Source organism: Chelonoidis abingdonii, chromosome 22, assembly GCF_003597395.2.
Source record: "Chelonoidis abingdonii isolate Lonesome George chromosome 22, CheloAbing_2.0, whole genome shotgun sequence".
In the NCBI taxonomy this organism is placed as follows: Eukaryota; Metazoa; Chordata; order Testudines; family Testudinidae; genus Chelonoidis; species Chelonoidis abingdonii.
In genome coordinates this window covers 32,153,749-32,174,225 of record NC_133790.1, presented here as the reverse complement: position 1 = coordinate 32,174,225, position 20,477 = coordinate 32,153,749, and the positions used below count along the sequence as shown (strand labels likewise).

The window sequence follows — 20,477 nt, the reverse complement described above, 5'->3', positions numbered from 1 at the left end:
ACCCTGGTGCACAAGGAAAAAGCACAAGCCTCCCATTGACTTTCCTTGGCACTGAATCAAGCCCCTTAATGATTTACTGGCTACTGAAAGCCCAGCTAATCATGTCATTCTAGAGAGACATCTGTTACCAATGGCACCAGACCCGATGGTTGCTGACACGATCTGAGGGATGAGATACATGGAAGCGAAGTGCCCATCACAGGCCCTGCTCCGTCCTTCTCTGAGTCAGGTGCAGAGGCAGCCATGTGTTCCAGGCTGTGTTCCCTTTCCAGCAACAGCAAAGCAGAGCAGCGGTGCCAGGGCTCACCCACGGGCCCCGCTGGCAACCGCCCACGAGCAGAAAGGCTGCGCCTGCCCTGGATGATGCGGGAGATGCAGCGACCTCATCTTCAGAGGGCCGCAGAGCGAGCGGAGGCTGCCCCCGGACAGAGGCGCCGCAGCCCTGGGCACAGCCAGGATCAGTGCTGCAGGCGCGACGCGCGGAGCCTCTTCAGAACCCGGCACTCGGGCGGGGCGGCCTCACCCCGCGCTTCACTGGGGCCAGGGCCCCGGGCCGTGGGCGGGGCGGAGCCGCCTCCGGAGGGGCGCTGGGTCCAGCCGGGGGAGAGCGAGGGGCGGCCGGGCTCCGGCGGGAGCCAGGCCCGAGGGAACGAGCGGACCCGCCAGCCACGAGCGCGCTTCCTGCCTGGGGCGGAAGCGCACTTTGACCCCGAAGTGTCAGGCCCGGGTGAGGCGGGCTGAGGTGTCAGAGCTGGAGTCGCCGTAACGGACCCGAGCGACGGTGAGTGCGCGGCTGCGGGGCCCCGCTGGGTGCGCTCGGGCGGTGCCTGTGGGGCTGACTGGGCGGTGCCGGGGCGGGCTGGGGGACAGTTGGGGCAGCGAGGTGGGTCGGGGCAGTTGGGGGCACGAGTGGGTGGGGTAGTGCTGGTGCGTGGGGGGCTGGGGGCTGTGGACAGTTGGGGGGCAGCCAGGTGGTTGAGGACATGCCTGTGGGAGGGCTGGGGACGGTTGGGGGCAGCCAGGTGGGTCGGGGGGCAGTGCCTGGGGGCTATGGGAGGTTGGGGGCAGTGGGACAGTTGGGGGCAGCGAGGTGGGTCGGGGGGCAGTCGGGGGGGAGTTGGGATGGCTGGGCGAAGTGGACACTGAAGGAGTTGGGGGCAATGTCTGCATGTGGAGGGAACGGGAATGGTGGGTGGGGGTGTTTCTTTAACAATATGTGTGATCTGTGTAACATCAGGGCAGGTTTGCAGCACTTTCACAAGTCACTGAGCTGTACCACCAAGTCCTCATTTTAATCAGCACTGTGTGTTATTGATGTAGCATGTGAGGCCAATGTGACATCTTGTCCCACAGGTATCTCCTGTCCTCTGCACCTAAGGGTACGTCCCTTGGGATCCCTCAGAGAATAGATGAATAACAGCGCTTCGGGTGACAGGACTAAGACACTCACTTGAAGCAATTCAGTCTCTACTTGTCACAGTTGCTCGGCTTTTACGCTAGTTCCATCTGCTGATAGCGCCCAAAGCTATACAAAGGGAGTTGTGTCCTCAAGGCTTAGACTAAAGCTCACAGGAAAATGCATATGTTAGTAGTCTTGCCTGATCCTGGGGGTGCTCCATAGTTCAAGATAATTTGGCCCCTCCTTTTCATTTTTAGCTCAGCAATCTATTGTCGGCAGCCTAACTTTCATAGGTACTGAGCATCCATAACTCCTGCTGACCTAAGCTGGAGTTCTTGGGTTTAGCACCAAGAAATCAGGGCTGCTGTTTTTTTTTTGTTTGTTTGTTTTTTTAAAGGTGTGTATAGTAGATTTTTAAAAACAGTTTTTAGAAACGTAAGTCCAGAACTGATTTTGTGTTGAAGACTAAATAGTTCATTTGTTTCACAATAAAAAACAATATCTTGTGTTGTTCAGCCTCGGTGATTTTCAGAGAAAGTGAAAATTCCTACATAGCTTATTTTTAAAACAGTGGTGGGAAGCTTTACCATTTTAATTGCTTTAGAATCTATAACTAGTTCTCCTCTTCCCCCTCCCCCCCAGTTACCACAGTGGCTGTATATTGGGATTAGCATGGTGAAATATTTTGTTGTTAAATGGATTTTATAAGAAATCCTTTTGTCATAAGATCAATTATTATAAAAGGTTAAACATTAAAGGTTTTGTCATCTAAATTTTCAGATGACAATATTGTGTGAGGCAGATTAGGCGCTGAGGCAAACAACGTGGTCCGTGCCCGGAGTCTTAGCTCCAATAAACACACCGAGGTGGAGAAACAAACACAAGTTTATTTGAGATCTCAAAGCGTGCTGGGAGACTTAGCGTGCCTCAGATCCAGCACCACTAATACAAGCAGCTTTTCCCTTTTATAAGTTTTTTTTTTCTCTTTCTCTTTCTTCTCCCCCTCCTCCTCCTCCCCGAAAGCAGTGTACGTAAGCGCAGGTGCATTAAGTAATCTTGGCCGTGGCAGCTTATTAGTAAGTTTTCCTTCTGCAAGTTATCTTGTCCTTCTGCTAAAGGTGCACAGGCCTCATTATTTCTGCTTTAGACCAATTAGAACTGTTGCAACTGATAATGGCTGTTACTCCTGGCCTTTCCCATCTGCCAGCCTCTAAGGTCGATTAGAGTTCAAACATGGAAGGACTTTTGCTCGCCAGAGGCCTAAACAGGAAGACTCCATATTCTTATTGCCTTCCACTTTTTTTAAGTTACTTAGGGTTATGCTTAGTGACACCAACAAATAGACAAAAGTCTCAGCCTTCAGGGCATGTCTACACTGCGCCTGAGAGCAAGTCTCCTAGCATGAGTACACAGATCCACCCTAGCTGGGCTCAAGCAAGTGTGCTAAAAATAGCAATGTGGATGTTCTGGCACAGGTGGAACCTCAGGCTCTCAAGCCCATCAGACCCCAAGGCTTCTGAGCCTGAGCTGGAACATCCATTTTGGTATTTTTAGTGCACTATCTTGAGCCCTACTAGTCTATCTGTCTGGGCCAGAGGTTCACTTAGAGCTGTGGTGTAGATATACCCACGGAGTCTGTCATTTCCAGCTCATGCTTGGATGCTGCATTTGGATCCATGTGGGTGAACGTGGCATACATGTGGTTCTGCCTGAGGTTAAGGGTCCACAGGCATTGATCTAACTTCAGGATCAGGGTCTTAAACTTTAACGTGAATACAACTTTTTAACAATATTTGCAATAAATGATCATACTTTTATAAAACCACAGAAATTAAATAACAAAAGCTTTGTTGAGCTTGTGTTTTCCAAGCTTTTTAATATTTGAGATTTTTAAGGATGTTTTTAATGGTACATCTTCTTTTGAATTGCCTTAGGAAGGTTTTTCATTTAATAGAACTAATTTTATAACAACAGTTCTGTGAGAATACAGGGGCTTGTACAGAATCAAACAAGCAATGGGGATAGAAGAAAGGTGAAAGCTAGAACATCTTTTCTAGTCTAATCTCATGTCCTTAAAATATATATATTATGTATATAGTCATTTAATAAAAGAAACTACACCAACAAAAATTCTTTTTGGTGCTCCTGTGGATATCTTTGTGACTGCTTGGTGTAAATGCTGTAAAGAAAATACGGCTGTACTCTATAAGTCAAGGGGCACTGTGCTTTTTCTGTGGCCTATGCACCTAATCCTTGGATATCTCCTGAAATCTGATGCTTGGTGGTATAAAGGTTTCCTTTGTATTGATGTGCTTCCAGCCTCTAGGGCTGCATTTTATATAAGGCTATAACCTGTCTTGTTTTGTTGTTGCTTAATTGTTTTTGTAAACATTTCCTCATACTGCTTTTATGTTGGTATTTGCCAAAGACAGAGAGATCTCTGCACAATGCCAGTATTGCCCTTGGATGAACTCCAGCTGACAGAGACGGAACCAAAGACAGGGAAACTGAGGACTTTACCAGCATTGGTGAGCTATGTTGTTTTTGAATGAAAACATTCAACAAATTGTTCTCTCATTTCAAGAAGTGACTTTAGCAAAACTGGCTCTGGAACAAAAATACAGTGAAACCCAAACAGCTTCCCCTAGGAGGAGGCTTTATTTGAAGTCTGTATGTTCATAGATTATTAGGGTTGGAAGGGACCTCAGGAGGTCATCTAGTCCAACCCCCTGCTCAAAGCAGGACCAGTCCCCAGACAGGTTTTTGCCCCAGATTCCTATAATGGCCCCCTCAAGGATTAAGCTCACAGTCCTGGCTTTAGCAGGCCAGTGCTCAAACTGCTGAGCTATCCCTCCCCCCAATAGTGCATTGAAACTATTTGGGGCTCAGTGGTGTATCCAAGTTTATTGTAAACATAGTCTTCACTCTGAGAGTTGCTTGATTGGTAGTGTTGATATTCGTGTAGTGGAGAAATATTTGAAACTCAGTTTAGAAGTTTAACTCTGAGGTGGAGAATCAGTGTTGGTTCCTCTATGTCACCACATTCTGTGTGCTCGCCCATGTGGATTTGCAACCACAGGCTGAAGTCAGATCTCAGTGTAATTTCTGTGCTGGATAGTTCAATCAGCTTGACTCTGGAAGGTGCTCAAGCATCAGTATTGAAAGGGAGAAACATTTCAAAGGAATGACTTTGAGCTGCTGCTGTTTGTTTTGGAGGTGTGGGAGTTGCTTGTCAGCTATTTATCTGAATGGGATACAAGGAGCAACATGTACTGAACTACAGGATTCTGAAAATATTATTGAAAAACAAGGATGATGCAGAACCACACTGATTTGCAGTGTTTTAAAGATTAAAGAGCAAGGAGAACTGCAAGTGAACATAAGAGGATGGATTTCTGATAACCACACACCGGTTTTCTAAAAATATGAGAGATTTCCCTGGCTGCATAAATGGTTCAGAGGAATTCTTGTTGCTTGGTCCCTTGTTTGTTAACATATTGTCTTTTTGCTTTCTGTAGCATCCGGAAATGAAAGCTGATCGGTCTTTTGTGCTATATAAACCACCCCCTAAAGTCAGAGACCCTGCTCTAGTGGAGGAGTTCTTGGAACGAGCAAAGTTCATTGCAGATGATTTGAACTGGCTTCTGGCTTTGCCTCATGATAAATTTTGGTGCCAGGTAATGTTATTGAATAGATAATAATAAAACCCTGTGTATGTGAGTGATTAGAAAAATAAGTAGGTTTAATTTATGTGTCTGATGAAGGCTCATAGTTGCCTTTTGTTGCTAGTACCCAAACATCTTAATTTTGGATTGTGTGACATTAAGATTGTAATATTTCCTGAAAGATTTTTGATTTTTGATTATTTTTAATGCATTTTAAAACTGCTAGTTTGGAATCAATGGACCATGGACACCACTGAACACCTTTGATCTCTTTGGCTCACTGTTGAATTTAAATACCATGCGCTGCATATGTGTTATGTGGTGTTCCACTGTGCATGCTTCATCTTTCCTTCTCCCCATTTGCCTTTCTTCTGTTGTATTAGGTCATATTTGATGAGACACTTCAGAAATGCCTGGATTCATACCTGTGCCATGCCCCTCGCAAGTTTGATGCATCATTTGATTTCCCTCCGGAGGTGAATGACATGCAGAAATGCCTTCATCAGAGTGTCTTCCTAACTTTCCTCAGAATGTCCACTCACAAGGAGTCCAAAGTAAATACCTCTTCTTATCCTCACTGCACATTGTATGGCTTACAAAAATTGATAGACATTTTGAGAAACAGACTGTTTCCTATTCAGCTGCCTTCCTTTTTTAGCCCCTGTTTTTCTCATTCCAATAGTTTCCTCAAAGATAGTCACCAGACGGCAAAGGACAGAACTATCTCAAGTGTGTAATGATTGCATTAATCTTTTTCATACAGGAAAATGCTACTCTTAATAAGGTTAGCGAGGTGTGGCATTATAAATGGGTAGTATAAGAGAATCTAAAGTTAGCCTTTGCAGGACTGCATAAAAGATGTGAGAGGCTATCGGAGGCTCCTGTAGCCATGTGTTGGTGACCATTCTCATACCATCTGCTGCCCTGGTCCAGGCATCAAGTCATGCAACCCAGACTGAGACTTGTCTCTCATTGCACTTTCCCCAAATTTCTTCCTCTCCCTATGGTTGAGGTAAAATTGCATCTAATTACACTTTTTTTTGCATCAGAATGAAGGGTGTGTGAGTGCAGTGCTCATTAGCAGAGGTGAAAGTTTCAGAAGGGCCTTAAGGAAACTCGTTCTGTCCTCAGGTTTTAATAATTACTGACCTGAAATCCTCCTTGGTTTATTTTAAGAATATGCATTGTCATGATGGTCAATTTCAGTCTGTTTTGAGGAAAGATCTCAGTGTGGGTGTTGGAGGAGTGGGAAGAGAACAGGTGAAAGAAGTGCTGTATCCTTTAATTAGCATCACTTCAATAAAAGTACTCCACACTTCTGCAGAGCCTTTCATCTGAGCCGGAATACTGTACAGACATTAATCGATTAAACCTCACAGCTCCATTGAGGTAGCTAAGTATTTGGGTAAATTGAAGTCAATGGTTTGCCTGTTGCCACATAGCAAATTAGTGAGAGTGCTAGAAATAGAACCCAGGAATCCTAACTCCTTGTCCTCTATATTAACTGGGAGAACATATGCAACACACCCTCTACCATTCACTTTGGATGGATAATGTTTGCCATCATAAGTAAATCTTTCTTTTATTAATCATTGCTTCCACTATTATTCTTTAAATTGGCTACTTCTCCATTTCAGGAGCAATGAGAATTTAAGTTTGAAGACCTTTGTGATTTAGAATTTCAAAAACATTTCCAGCCTAACATGTTAGTTACACGAGTTATATCTGCAAGATGGAGTTGGTGTAGGGGTTTAGAGCGTGATGATGTAAATCAGAAGTCCTGGGTTCTGTTCTTTTCTGTGCCACTGATGATGATCTTAGGTAAGGAACTTAATTCCTCAGCGCCTTGGCTTCCAAATCTGTAAAATGCTTGCCTACCTCACAGGGGTGGTAGTCTTGATGTGTGTGAGGTACTTGGGTTAAAGATGTTAGAGAATGTGTAAGAATTATTATTACTGTAAATGGTATAATCCTTGCAGAGTTAGGGTTACCATACATCTGGACGTTTTTTCTTTTTTGATCCTCCACCATCTGTCTGAGTGGATTTTTCAAATAAGAGGCAATGTCTGGATTTTTGTGAGCCAACTAGCTGATGTTGCAGCTCAGAAAGCGCTGTCTCCATGCCATGATTGGTCCCTGCAGCTGCAGCTGTTTGGTCACTTCCTTGCAGTCACAACAACCCCTGCAGCATCCCTCTCTTCTAGTACACACATGCACACCTTCCCAGTACACCCCCACCCCCAGCATCCTCTAAATATCCCCTTCCACTCCCCCCAACTCCCCCCCCCCCACAGTGTCCTCTTTATGGGAACCTGAAATATGGTAACCCTATGCAGAGTAGAATATGGATTCTCTTTCAAGTTGTTAGAAGTTTATTTTGTCTTTTTTTTAAAAATGTGTTTTCTCTTGTTTTTAATAGGAATACTTCATCACACCCTCTGTTTTTGGAGAAATTCTTTACAATAACTTCCTGTTTGACATCCCTAAGATTCTGGATCTGTGTGCGCTCTTTGGGAAAGGAAATGGCACCTTACTTCAGAAGATGATTGGTTAGTCAAAGCTAGGAGCAGCTTGTAGCTTTCTATTTGTTCTCTGAAAGGCAGGCATTGAAGGGGATGGGGTTGCTACTGAGTGTAGCAACCTCAGAACAAACTTGCCCTTATAAAATAAGAAGTTTTGATTTCTGAATAAGATGGGTTTTCTTTTACTTTCTTGTGAACCATCTTTATTTATGGGTGATATGGGGAGGAGATACACTTTGCTGTTTGGGAGAACTAAGTTTGTTTCATAGCCCGTCTTGCTTCCTAGGTTAAATCTGCAACAGGATCTCTTTATTGCTCAACCGTAACTCCTCTGGCTAGTTAAAATGCAGCTCTGAGACCGTAAAGGGACTCTGTGCTTCCATGAGGAACATGGAAGATCCTAGGGGTGAGGAGAAAGTCCAAAAAGTCTTATTCTTTACAGGATGAGGGAAGGGGAGCAATCTGACTGCTAAGATTGGGCCTTTTGCTTCTGTAGCTGGGAGCTAGACAAAACACACAATGCGGTTGTTCTGTGACTACACAGAGCTTTAACTGGAAAAATAGAACTTGATTTTCATAGAGTCCCTGTTAGCTGCAAAATATCTCAAAGCACTTTACCAACTGAAATCATCACTGCACTACCTGTGTCAGCAAACGCAGCAGCAATTATACATTTAGCAACAACTCAGCCTTGGACATTAGGACCTGTTTTATGGTCAGAGGATGAGTTGGTCTGGACACTGCATTTGTCCCTATTCTTTTCACAAGGGACCATCTACGATTCTTATCTCCACCTGAGCATTTAGTTTTGGATACAATAAGATGTAGAATCCTTCATCTAAAATTCAAAACCAGACTGTTCTGAAGTTTGAATAATTTAACTTTTTTCCTTCCTTTGAAAGATGGCTATTATTGGATTTCTAATCCAATCCAAGTTAAAATCAGAAGTACGAGAAATCTTGTGACACAGGGTGTTCAAACAAGATTTTTTCCAAATTTCTAGGCCTAAACACTTTAAATTTTGAATGCTGATCTTTCTCCTCTTGTCAAAATGTTTTTTTTTTAAAGTCTAGGTTTCAAAAACCTAGTCTAAATGGTACATGCAACTACTGTGATTGTGTGTGCAACAGCAGTAATTGTGCACATAGATGTCCTGTGACATGTCTACCTGGCTGTTTGTGTATGCAATCATGGTATCTGCATGTGCAATTCAGATGTGCAAATGCAAAAAATCAGATTTTTCTGTCCTTATTCTTCTCTGTGAAACCTGTTTCATAGGACTTACATACCTGTGTAAACTCTTCAAGAGGTTTGTCCTTGTGGTGGAACCATGGTAACCTGCACAGCATGTCTGGTAATTCACGGAAAAAGGACAATCAATGTCTCTCCACTATTCAGTTAAGATTTTACAGCACTCTGCTATTCTGCAGAGTATTTTGAAAAGATAATGAGAGCAATACTTAGTCTTATAGTATTAAGATAAGCCCTCATTACCTTTAAAAAATATTCTACAGAACATTTACTGGCGTACATGGAATCAGCAATTAAAATTCAACTACAGCTGTCAAATAAAGTAACTAGGAGCATGTAGTGGTATTATTTACTGACTCAACCAACAGTGCAGTGCTTGAATCATCTAGCACCTCGGACCCTGTGTTCTAATGAACATTCTCATTACCAGCCCTCCAAAGGCTCTTAAGCAAAGTAAGCTGTGATGGGACAAGAAGAAAGGTCATCTGAAGAATTGGTAACTGGTTAAAAGATAGGAAAAAAGGGTAGAAATAAATGGCTAGTTTTCAGAATGGAGAAAGGTTAATAGTGGTGTCCCCCAGGGATGTGTACTGGGCCCAGTCCTATTCAACATATTCATAAATGATCTGGAAAAAAGAGTAAATAGTGAGATGGCAAAATTTACAGATGATGCAAAACTACTCAGGATAGTTAAGTCCCAGGCAAACTGCGAAGTGCTACAAAAGGATCTCACAAAACTGGGTGACTATGGTAACAAAATGGCAGATGAAATTCAATGTTGATAAATGCAAAGTAATGCACATTGGAAAACATAATCCCAACTACACTTACAAAATGATGGGATCTAAATTAGCTGTTACCACTCAAAAAAGGAGATCTTGGAATCACTCTGGATAGTTCTCTGAAAACATCCACTCAATGTGCAGCGGCAGTCAAAAAAGTGAACAGAATATTGGGACTCATTAAGAAAGGGATAGAAAATAAAACAGAAAACATCATATTGCCTCTATATAAATCCATGGTATGCCCACATCTTGAATACTGCGTGCAGATGTGGTCGCCTCAGCTCAAAAAGATATATTGGAATTGGGAAACGTTCAGAAAAGGGCAACAAAAATGATTAGGAGTATGGAATGGCTTCCATATGAGGAGAGATTAATAAGACTAGGACTTTTCAGCTTGGAAAAGAAACAACTAAGGGGGAATATGATAGAGATCTATAAAATCATTACTGGTGTGGAGAAATTAAATAAGGAAGTGTTATTTACTCCTTTTCATAACACAAGAACTTGGGGTCACCAAATGAAATTAATAGTCAGCAAGTTTCAAACAAACGAAGTATTTTTTCTCACAATGCACTCAGTCAGTCTGTGGAACTTTTTGCCAGAGGATGTTGTGAAGGTCAAGACTATAACAGGGTTCAAAAAAGAACTAGATAAATTCATGGAGGATAGGTCCATCAATGGCTATTAGTTAGGATAGGCAGGGATGATGTCCCTAGCCTCTGTTTCCCAGAAGCTGGGAGTGGGTGACAGGGGATGGATCACTTGATGCTTACCTGTTCTGTTTATTCCTTGTGGGGCACCTGGCGTTGGCCACTGTTGGAAGATAGGATACTGGGCTGGATGGTCCTTTGGTCTGATCCTGTGTGGCCTTTTTTATGTTCTCCAGCTGCACTGAACTGTTAGGAGATGGTGAGCTGTATTGGAAGAAGCACTGTACTTGTGGTGGGTATAGGTCAATAGTTCCACCCTGGGTGGTTACAAGTCTTATTTTTAGAGAAGATGCTGTAAACAGTAGATAAAGATGTTGCTTGGTGTGAGGCTGTTTGTTGGGCTGGACGTTTAAATTAATCTGGAATGGATTTTTTTCCTCCTCTCCTTTCAGAAAACATCTTCACTCAGCAATCCAGTTACTTCAGTGACTTGAATGAAACAGTGCCCACAGTCCTCCAGGTACTGCCTCTTTATCTGGCTTGGGGTGGTTTTCTGAGCCCCCAGGGGAGGCTATGACACAGTCCCAGGAGGCATAGTTGCAGACTGGCGGAGTGTTTGTGTTTCTTTGTATTTGATCCCCTTAATTATACCAACTTATGTTAGATGGCTTTTATCTACAATGGTTACTTACAGCTAACCCCCTTACATCCTACCTGTTTATGACACTCTTCTTGCTGTGAATCCTTGGGACTTCCTTTGCTAGATAGTTCATTTAGGAAGTGCCCGTTTTCCCCTCCCCAAGTCAAGAAACTGAGACATTTATGCTAGTGGTAACACCCAGAAAGCTCACAGGAGAGAATGAAAATATCGTTGGAACCAAGATACATAAATTGCTCCTATACAGATATTAGCCAGGTCCAATGTTCTGAGCTTTCGTTGCTCTGAGCAGTAAGAATTTCCCCAAGCTGACTGGGCTATGCTCATATTTAATTTGAATATGCATCAAGATGCCTTGGCATCATTGCAATGGGAAAATTTGTTTTAGTCCTCAAACAAATAATTTTTAAAAAGTAATTTTGCCAGGACAGCTGGGATGGCTTTCTGTTCTCTTTGGAGTCCAATGTCTCCATCTCCATCATGCTTTGGGTGTGCTAAACTCAGTGGTCCAGGAGCACTCATGTGAGAGATGGTGTCGTGTGGAAGTGCTCTGTGATGCCAAAGTATCCATTATTATTCGAAGGGCAGTGAAGATTCCGCCCATTGTATGTGGTGTATGTCTTGAAGCAATTGCTTTGGGTTTACAGAGCTCTGCTTTGCATACTGTGTGTTGGATGTTTTGTTAGTTAACATTGACACAGGAAGAGCATCTGTCTATTTGCATGCACGCATATATCAGTCCAAAGAAAAACAGTTGGTGATTATAAGGAGAAGCAGCATAAACCCAAGTATTCAACTTCAAAAAAGGCCTGTAGCCCCTCTGTTCATCTTATAGCTTGCTCTGGTGGGGGGAGGAGGTTGGTAAATCTCCAAAGGAGCAGCTGTAATAGAGTTGTTTCTTAAGTTCTAGGCCAGGGATTGGCAACCTTTGGCACGCAGCCCGTCAGGGAAATCCGCTGGCAGGCCAGAACGGTTTGTTTACCTGCAGCATCTGCAGGTTCAGCCAGTCGCAGCTCTCAATGGCCGTAGTTTGCTGTTCCAGGCCAATAGGGGCTGTGGGAAGTAGTGGCCAGCACATCCCTCAGACCACATCACTTCCTGCAGCCCCCATTGGCCTCGAATGGCGAACCGTGGCCAGTGGGAGCTGCGATCAGCTGAGCCTGCGGACGCTGCAGGTAAACAAACTGTCCTGGCCCGCCAGCGGATTTCCCTGATGGGCTGCATGCCAAAGGTTGCCGTGCCCTGTTCTAGGCTGTGAGAGAAAGATACTGGTAAATTTGTCCCTGCTTTCAGGTTAGGCAGCTGTCCACTGTGTGTAAATAGCAATGCCTTTTGTTCAGTTCAGCTGCTAGTCTTACTGACAAGATAAAGCACACCTGGGTGTATTTTCCTGTCTGATGTAATAATAGTTTGCTCTTTGTGATCCAGGTGTTCAACAACATTCTGCAGGAGTGTGGCTTGCAATGTCACGGGGCCTCAGCCACACCCCAGAAACTGGAAGAAAGAGTCAAAGTGACTCCTAGTGCCATGCCTCTCCAGGTGCAGTTATTGCTGTAACCTTTCCCTCTGTGTACATCGTTTATTTTGCTAAGCCAACCACAGACTGTTAACCCTGCATTGAGTTTCGAGATACTTAGGTCTCATTCAGCATATGGTTCCTAGTCATTGTTTCAGTGCTTATCATGTGACTCAGAGTTCTGTATTCTTTGTTCTTCTATTCATTTTGGGTTGCCTTTCCTCCCCATAAATGGTGCTGTGACCTTTATCTGCTTTCCTTTCCAACCCTGCTAGGCAGTGTGAAAGGGCATATTGCGAAATAAAGCAATAACTGAAAAGCTGCAAAATAGCTTTATGATGTTGATCTTGCATTTATGTAGCCCCTTCCTTCAAAATTATCACATGTATAGTGGTGGTGCTAGGTGCTGTACAAGCACATAGATGTAAATCTCCAGGCACTTAAACTGTACAAACCATAAATAGGATCAGTTTTCAGACTGTGAGGCACACTCCCCAGAAGGGGCATGATGAGATTATCGGGGACACAAGGTGGGTGTGGGGTTTCAGCTGGCTAAGTGTCTGGGAGAGGGGAACAGCAGGGAGAGCACAGAGGGGGTCCCGGTGGTGATGGAGGAGTGCAGGTCTACCCCAGACTCACACCACGCTAACTTGCCCGGTAGCAGCCACTTCCTCCCCTCTCTGACTGCTGGGGACTCCCTGCGTGCTGGCCCCGCTGCTACTCTGCCCATATGCCTGGCTGGCTACAGCTCCATGTGCTTTTAAACCCTCTGATGCCTGCAAGAGTGAGGGGCTGTGGACATGGGGAAGGGAGAGTGAAGAGCCCTGGTGTGATCCACACCATGCTGCCATGGTGTCCTCTGGGGATGAAGCCAGCCATTTCCTGCTGCCACCTGAGTGTGAGCTGTCTGCTCCCCTCAGCCACTTCCTGCTCCGGAAGGGTGGACGTTGGGGGTGAGGTGGGGGCCTGTTATGTGACTCCCAGGTGGAAGGGGGAGCACAGCAAAGAAGTGTGGAAACCTCTGATATAGAGAAATCACTTTGACTGCCACTGAAAATGGACCATGTCAGCTCTTGAAGTGCAAACACTAATGCTGTGCAACCATTTGGGATAGATGGGGAAGAATACTGTATCCAGCTGGACTTCTAGAGGGACTTAATGAGGTAAATTGCCATTATGCAAAATGGGATTTGGCCAGGGCCCCCCTAAGTTAACAAAAGTGCCTTGGAAACTTTAATGAGCATAAGCAGTCAGATGCTTTCATTATGCCTTCTGAGGGAGGAAGGGTCTAGTATAGATGTTGCCCTAAATATTTGTGGACTATCGTATTTGTGCCATGAGCGTAGACTCTTTTCCCACCCTCGAAAGGGCAGCTTTTCCGTGAACTCAGTGCGTTAGCACTAGTCTCCGAATACTAGGCTGCCAGGACAACTCGATGTGATTTTTCCTCTCTTTGAATAATGAATAGTTCTTTCTCTACTAGGCATTGAAGGATATCGTGCTGTACTTGTGTGACACTTGCACTACCCTTTGGGCCTTTCTTGATGTCTTTCCCCTGGCCTGTCAGACCTTTCAAAAACATGACTTCTGTTCCAGGTACGTGTCTAGTCCCTGACAGCTCTGCGTCATGGAGTATAAATGCCGAGTGTGCTGTTTTTGTCCTTTCCCTTGACATTTATCATTAAAAGAATAGGCTGTTCAGTTTATTCTGATGGTAGAATAGTCTTTTGGTGAATAAAACAGGTTCACTACAGGAGATGCCCAGAGTTTCCCCAATTGAGGATTACCTTGGCAATTTACGAGGAGGCTGGATTGTACCTAATTTCCATAAAATGAACCAGATTGCAGCCACTTCCTCAGTAATATTGCAATGTGTCCTATAAAGACGTTAGTATGCCATCTTGGTCTGGGTGGAGGCAGCACTGTGTATTGGGATCGATGGTCTCTGCGGGCTGTCCCTTTAACAAGGATGGGAGCAGCCACACTCTAAGTCAGTCACCTTGGGCACAACTGCATTGATTGTGGATATTGATGATGATGTAGATTTAAAAATATGGCTTATTACATTTGGTAAGATAAGAGATTTTAAGCTCTAAGAGGTGTAGGTTGCTGGAGGGGTATCCCCATTGTATGTGGTCATGCTATTCATGGGAGTCAGATTATTGGACTTGTGGTGAATGTTTAGACTGGCCAAACAGCTGCACTATGGTGTTTGGTAACCCAAAGGGAAAAAGCAGTTCTTAGTTCTGTTGTTGTTGTCTGAAATACACTAAAATGGCCCTGCCCTCTTTTAAGGGGACAGCTGCATTTTATTAATGCACTGTCAATCTAGACTAATCACTGGTTCTTTAGGGTATGGCAAGTGAATACTGATTTGCATGTGTCTCTTTCTGAGAATCTATAAGGTTTCTAAATCAGCCTCTAGTCACTCTTGCTGATCTTCTGTCTCCTGACCTAGAAGTATGAATGGGTTTCTGCTATGTTGTTAAACTGGTGTCCTTGAGGCATGTTGACATCTTGATATGAGACCAATTATGAGCAGTATGTGTGTATCCTCTGCACACCATTTTGCAGTCTTAGCCTCTGTACAAAGAACTATAAACCATCAGTTGTAAACCACTAGAAAATCATGAAGCAAACCCAGTTGTTTCTTGGTGTGGGCAAGTATATCTGCATCCTATGATGCTTTGTCTCTAGGTAAAAATGGTGTGTATGGGCTGTCTGGCTCTCAGAACCTGGTACTAGGCCAAAGTGGCTCCTTTGTTCACTCCCTCACTTCCCAAGATCAAAGGACCATGTGTTCTCTCTCCCTGCAAATGGGACCAAGCATGTCTGTCATCAGTCTAAGTCTCTGTGTCTAGCTCCTCTGATCTCTACAGTATTGGAAAGAGGAGATCTCACAGCAGTAAGAAAGGAGTTCAGTTTGGGTTCATCAGTCTGTCAACTCTCCATGGGCTGCAGATGTGTACGCAGGATGCTCTAGAGTAGTGCAGATCGTTTGCCTAGTCAGCAGCAGGATGCTTTTAAATCATCTCATTTGGCTGCAGCTGTAGCGTAAGGGCTGAACAGATCCTTAGGGAGCTGCTGTTTGCCAGCCTCATGTCTATTTACTTATGTTTCTGGGAATAAGCTATAATGAAACAAGGGTCAGAGCTGGAACTGTGAGGCTCAGACCTGGAACTGCTAGTAATGAGAGACTGAATATATCTGATTTGTCTTTTAGTGAAGTGTTTTAAAAACCTCTATTGACAGTTCTTGTTTTATTACATGTTTTTTCAGACTGGCTTCATTTTATGAACTCGCAATTCCTGAACTGGAATCTGCAATTAAGAGAAGGACATATGAGGATAAGAGGTAAAAAGTGGCAGAGAAGGTTCGCCTATTCTTTTCAGAGAGAACCACCCCCACAGCAAATTAAAACATTCTTTCCCCATCCACATCCAGGCCCTTAGTCTCTCTCTGCCTTTCTTGGCTTCTTCTCATGAGTCCTGAAGAAGAAGCTTTTCTGACTTGAAAAAAGACTCTTTCCCACCTGGTGGGATTTTTAATTACCATATGTACTCGTTCATTAGCCTGTTTGTTTATAAGCCGACCCCCCAAGATGGTTGGGTAAAAATAAGAAAAACTGTGTGACCCTTTCGTGAACCGACCCTATATTTCAGGGGTTGGCAAACTTTGGCTCCTTGCCCAGTAGGGTAAGCCACTAGCAGGCCTGGGCGTTTTGTTTACCTGGAGCGTTCACAGGCACGGAACCCGTCAGCTCCCAGTGTCCACGGTTTGCCATTCCTAGCCAACGGCAAACTGCAGACACTGGGAGCTGAGGGCTCCGTGCCTGCAGACGCTCCAGGTAAACAAAACAACAATGTATTAGATATTCAATTCAATGATTCCATAGAGTTTAAAATCATCAAATTTTGGTGTAAACCCATTTATAAGCCGACCCCTGCTCTTTGATGCGTTATATTTTTACCAAAAATATTCAGCTTATGAACGAGTATATATGATAAATCCTTTTCTACTTGCTAGGTAGAGGCACTGCATAGTGCACTATCCCGAAGTAGATGCATCCTAAGCCTGTAATAAAGTGCACGCATGTAAAAGAGCCAGTACGCTTCCATTCATAGATTTGCCCCAGTGTGTTTGAAAGCAAGAGTTCTTCCTAAGGTGGTTTAAATACCATTTGCTTAGCTAGTGAGAACCAAGGGTAACAGTGTTTAAAAAATGTTTATAGAGCAACTTTGTTTAGAATATGTATTCAAACTGATTGTGAAATGGTTCTGTCTGGCTCCTTGCAGCAGAGACAAACTGGGGGCTTGTTTACATGAACAGTTAGACCAGGTTCTCAAACTTTTGTACTGGTGACCCCTTTCATGCAGCAAGCCTCTGAGTATGACCGCCCATAAATTAAAAACACTTTTTTATATTAAGATTATTATAAATGCTGGAGGCGAAGCAGGGTTTGGGGATGGAGGCAGACAGCTCGCAACCCCCATGTAATAACGTTCCGACCCTCTGAGGGGTCATGACCCTCAGTTTCAGAACCTCTTAGAGCCTGTCAAATTGGAGTGTGAATCTACCCCATACTGGCCTGCTGGAGTCTGTCTGTGCACCCTGCTGATGTGTTTAACAGTTTATTAGAGCGCTTAGATCTAGTTTCTTTTCAAAGAGGACTAGCTCCAAGTGCTCTAACAGACGGTTAACACAGGTCAGCAGGGTGCACAAGGTCAGTTAAAGTGTGGCAGGCTAGTGCGGGGTAGATTCACACCCCAGTTCACCCTGGTCTAATTGTTCATGTAGACAAGCCCTAAGCATTCAAAATGGCTCAGCTAATACAGATTCTTCTCTAAAGTGAGCAAGGCCCAAGCCACAGAGATGTTTTTTTTTCTTGCATTGAGACTAACTCCATGCTCTCTCTCTCTGAAGCTTACTGGCTGACTTGTGGAGGAGGCTTTCTCATTCCAGGAAGAAGGTGGTGGAAATCTTTCATATTCTCATTAACCAGATCTGCCTCCAGCCCATCTTAGAAAGCAGGTACAGGCACTTTATATGGGTGAGACTGCAGGGTCTACTGGTAGGGTGCTGTCTTTAGGAGTTACCCAATTGCTTAATTGCTCTGTTGAAGAGAAGAGTCCTGAGATTTCCAGCCTTACTGATAAATTATTATTTATGATTTATATTGGGGTAGTACCCAAAGGCCCCATTGGGATCAGAGCCCTGTTGTGCTGGGTGCTGTACAAAGATCTAGGCTGAAACTGTCCCTGATCTAAAGCATTTACAAACTGGGCTTTGTTTTGACCCCTCTAGAGTGGATAAGGCCATGTCCTAGTGAATATGTTTATACTGGCTATGGGTTATGTTGTGACTTCTAGGCTAGTGCTTAGATATCATGAGGCTAAGCAGTTTAGCAACACCTAAAATACATAGAAATCCACATTGTGTCGTAGCTCATTGAAAAGAATGTCTTTAAATCTAGATATGGATGCTTTTGCCCTTATTCCATTTTCAGTGAAAGTGAAAAGCTAGTGTGTAACGGTCCTCATCCCTAGATCTCCAAGTGCTGTACAAAGGGGGGTGAGTATCCCCATTTAACAGACGGGGAAACTGAGGTGAAGTGACTTACTCAGGGCCACGTGTGCTGAGTCACGAGAAGGATCCAGACCCTGGGACTTCTAGGCCAGTCCCCTTTCCATTAGACCATGCTGCCTTTACACTGTTGGAATAAATGTTTGTAGACAGCCTGCACTGAGCTGTTGATGTCACTGCAGCTCCTCTGATACTTGAATACTGATCCCAAATTATCATCAGTACAATCTGTCGAAGAAGATGATGCTCCGGTGGTTGAGGTGGAGCTGAGTTCAGTTTCCTATGTGACCTTGGGCAAGTCACTTAGCCTCTCTGTGCCTCAGTTCCCATCTGTAGAACAGGGATAATAGTCCTGCCTTTCCTCAGACGATAGGTGCATTGAAGATTGTGAGTGCTCACATACAGTACTGTGGTAATGGTTGGGGGCCATATTAATACCTTAGAATTCAGAAGTTCTCAAACTTCACTGCACCATGACGCCCTTCTGACAATAAAAATTACTACATGACCCCAGGAGAGGGGACCAAAGCCTGAGCCCATTTGAGTGCTGCTGCCTCAGGCGGGGGGACCAAACTGAAGCCCAACCTGAGTCTCATTGCCCAGGGCTGAAGTCTTTGGGCTTTGGCTCGGTCCTGGGCCCCAGCAAGTCTAAGCCAGCCCTGGCAACTCCATTAAAACGGGGTTGCGACCCACTTTGGGGTCCTGATCCACGGTTTGAGAACCGCTGCCTTAGGTAGATGGCAGCAACAGCAGCAAATGTCAGAGCTGGGTTGTCGTGGAGTTGACACATCCTGCTTCTAGAGGAGTATCTGTATAGCATCAATACACTGGCAGGAGCATTCTGTGAAGAGGTGGCTCTCAGCCATCACATCAGTTTGACTTCTGTGGTGATGCCCAGTGCAGCGGGACCAAGAGGACTTTGAGACTGTTCAATAAAGTGGGCTTTGTTTGCAATATGCCCTCACACAGGTGAGCAAAAGAGAGATCTCACATTGTCTGGGAGGTTCTGTGCCATAACCTCATATGGAAGGAAGCCAGTCTTGCAGGAATCTCAATGTAATTAGGAGTATAAGTACCTGCCCCTCCCCTCCCCTCCTCACTCTGTTTTCACTTCTTTTTGGGCCATGCACTGCAATCTCACTTGCCTTCCAGTATGGTTTCAATCCTATCAAAAGTCCTGTTTCCTAAAGACCAAGTTCAGCTTGTGAAGTCTGGTTCAGTTTCACGATTTGCTGCTTTTTAAAACTACAGGTCTCAAAAAATCCCACTGGAATGAAATCTGTTGAACAGTGGGATTTGCTGTGAGGTACGTGTGGTCGTCACGTGTGACAGACATGGCTAGAAAGGCAGGTCATGGAGGTTCAGAAGGAGGAAAGTGGTAATCTCAAAAGTACAGCTCTGAATTCTATTTCTCACTGTTCCGTGGCATTGTCTCTTACAGCTATGAGAATATTCAGCCCTTTATTGAAGAGTTTCTGCAGATCTTCACCTCAGTGCTTCAGGAGAGGAGGTAAATCCACAGAATGGGACCCAAAGGAGGAATAACTGTCCTTCCATATCTGTTTCCAGCACTAAAAGTGCAGAAGACATTGGTATATGAGGGACTTTGATGCATGTGGGAATTAGAAATCTTTCAGTCTAATCAGGAAACGTTTTATGAGAGAGAATTATAACAAGCTTTATTGTAGTGTTGCAGAGGATGCTGTGTGGTGCCAGAGACTGTTATAATGCTTTGCATTTCTTTAGCACCTCTTGCTGGAGGCTCTCAAAGTGCTGTGTGTATGTTAATGAATTAACCATCACAGCTACCTTGTCAGGTTAGACATTTATTTATCCCTAGTCTACAGATGGGGAAACCGAACCACAAGATTAAGTGACTTGTCCAAGGAGACACAGTGAGTCAGTGGCAGAGCTGAGAATCAAACCCAGATTTCCTAACTCCCCAAGGTCAGGTGTTTTAATCACAAAATCTTGCTCCTCTCTAGCTGGGCATTGGGTCATTGAAGGGTCACAGCATCATGTTGAGGGTTATAATTGGCTGTTGCAGTGTGGGGAGGTTGACTGGATTATGATGGAATACAAAACTAGGCCTGGCAATAGACACTGGAGTTTGTTTCTGGGTGTGAGATGAAGTGTCTGCAAGGTCGTGGGGTTCATGACTGCGTGATGATGAGGTTACAGCAGCACATTAAGGATTGCAGCAGGGAGTTTTGCAGTTCATTCACTCCTCAGTTTGACTGATATGCTTGCTTTTGTGTTTTCAGGTTTCTTTGTGACTATGATGAGCTGTTTCCTGTCGCAGATGATGTGAGTCTGCTTCAGCAGGCATCCTCTGCCTTGTATCCTTTTCTCTCAGCAGGTGGACACTGCACTGTGTTTTTAAAAAGCTAGTGGCTGTTGACTGTCTATACTGGCACTCTCACACTTGCTACCTCTGATTAAGCTGCA

General features: G+C 44.3%; 1 protein-coding gene across 2 annotated transcripts in view; it reads left to right on the top strand.

The window, feature by feature from the left end:
* The first annotated feature begins 705 nt into the window (after positions 1 to 705).
* The window catches only part of ASCC2 (activating signal cointegrator 1 complex subunit 2), a 41,058-nt gene continuing 21,286 nt past the window's right edge, over positions 706 to 20,477 (top strand). For both annotated transcript variants that reach the window (XM_032768281.2, XM_032768275.2), the window contains exons 1-12: positions 706 to 781; positions 3,828 to 3,927; positions 4,918 to 5,076; positions 5,448 to 5,618; positions 7,484 to 7,613; positions 10,725 to 10,792; positions 12,359 to 12,469; positions 13,930 to 14,042; positions 15,726 to 15,800; positions 17,370 to 17,477; positions 19,471 to 19,539; positions 20,294 to 20,368. In XM_032768281.2, the coding sequence (XP_032624172.1) occupies positions 3,847 to 3,927; positions 4,918 to 5,076; positions 5,448 to 5,618; positions 7,484 to 7,613; positions 10,725 to 10,792; positions 12,359 to 12,469; positions 13,930 to 14,042; positions 15,726 to 15,800; positions 17,370 to 17,477; positions 19,471 to 19,539; positions 20,294 to 20,368 (1,160 nt within the window). In that variant the 5' untranslated portion in view covers positions 706 to 781; positions 3,828 to 3,846. The remainder of the gene's footprint in view (positions 782 to 3,827; positions 3,928 to 4,917; positions 5,077 to 5,447; positions 5,619 to 7,483; positions 7,614 to 10,724; positions 10,793 to 12,358; positions 12,470 to 13,929; positions 14,043 to 15,725; positions 15,801 to 17,369; positions 17,478 to 19,470; positions 19,540 to 20,293; positions 20,369 to 20,477) is intronic.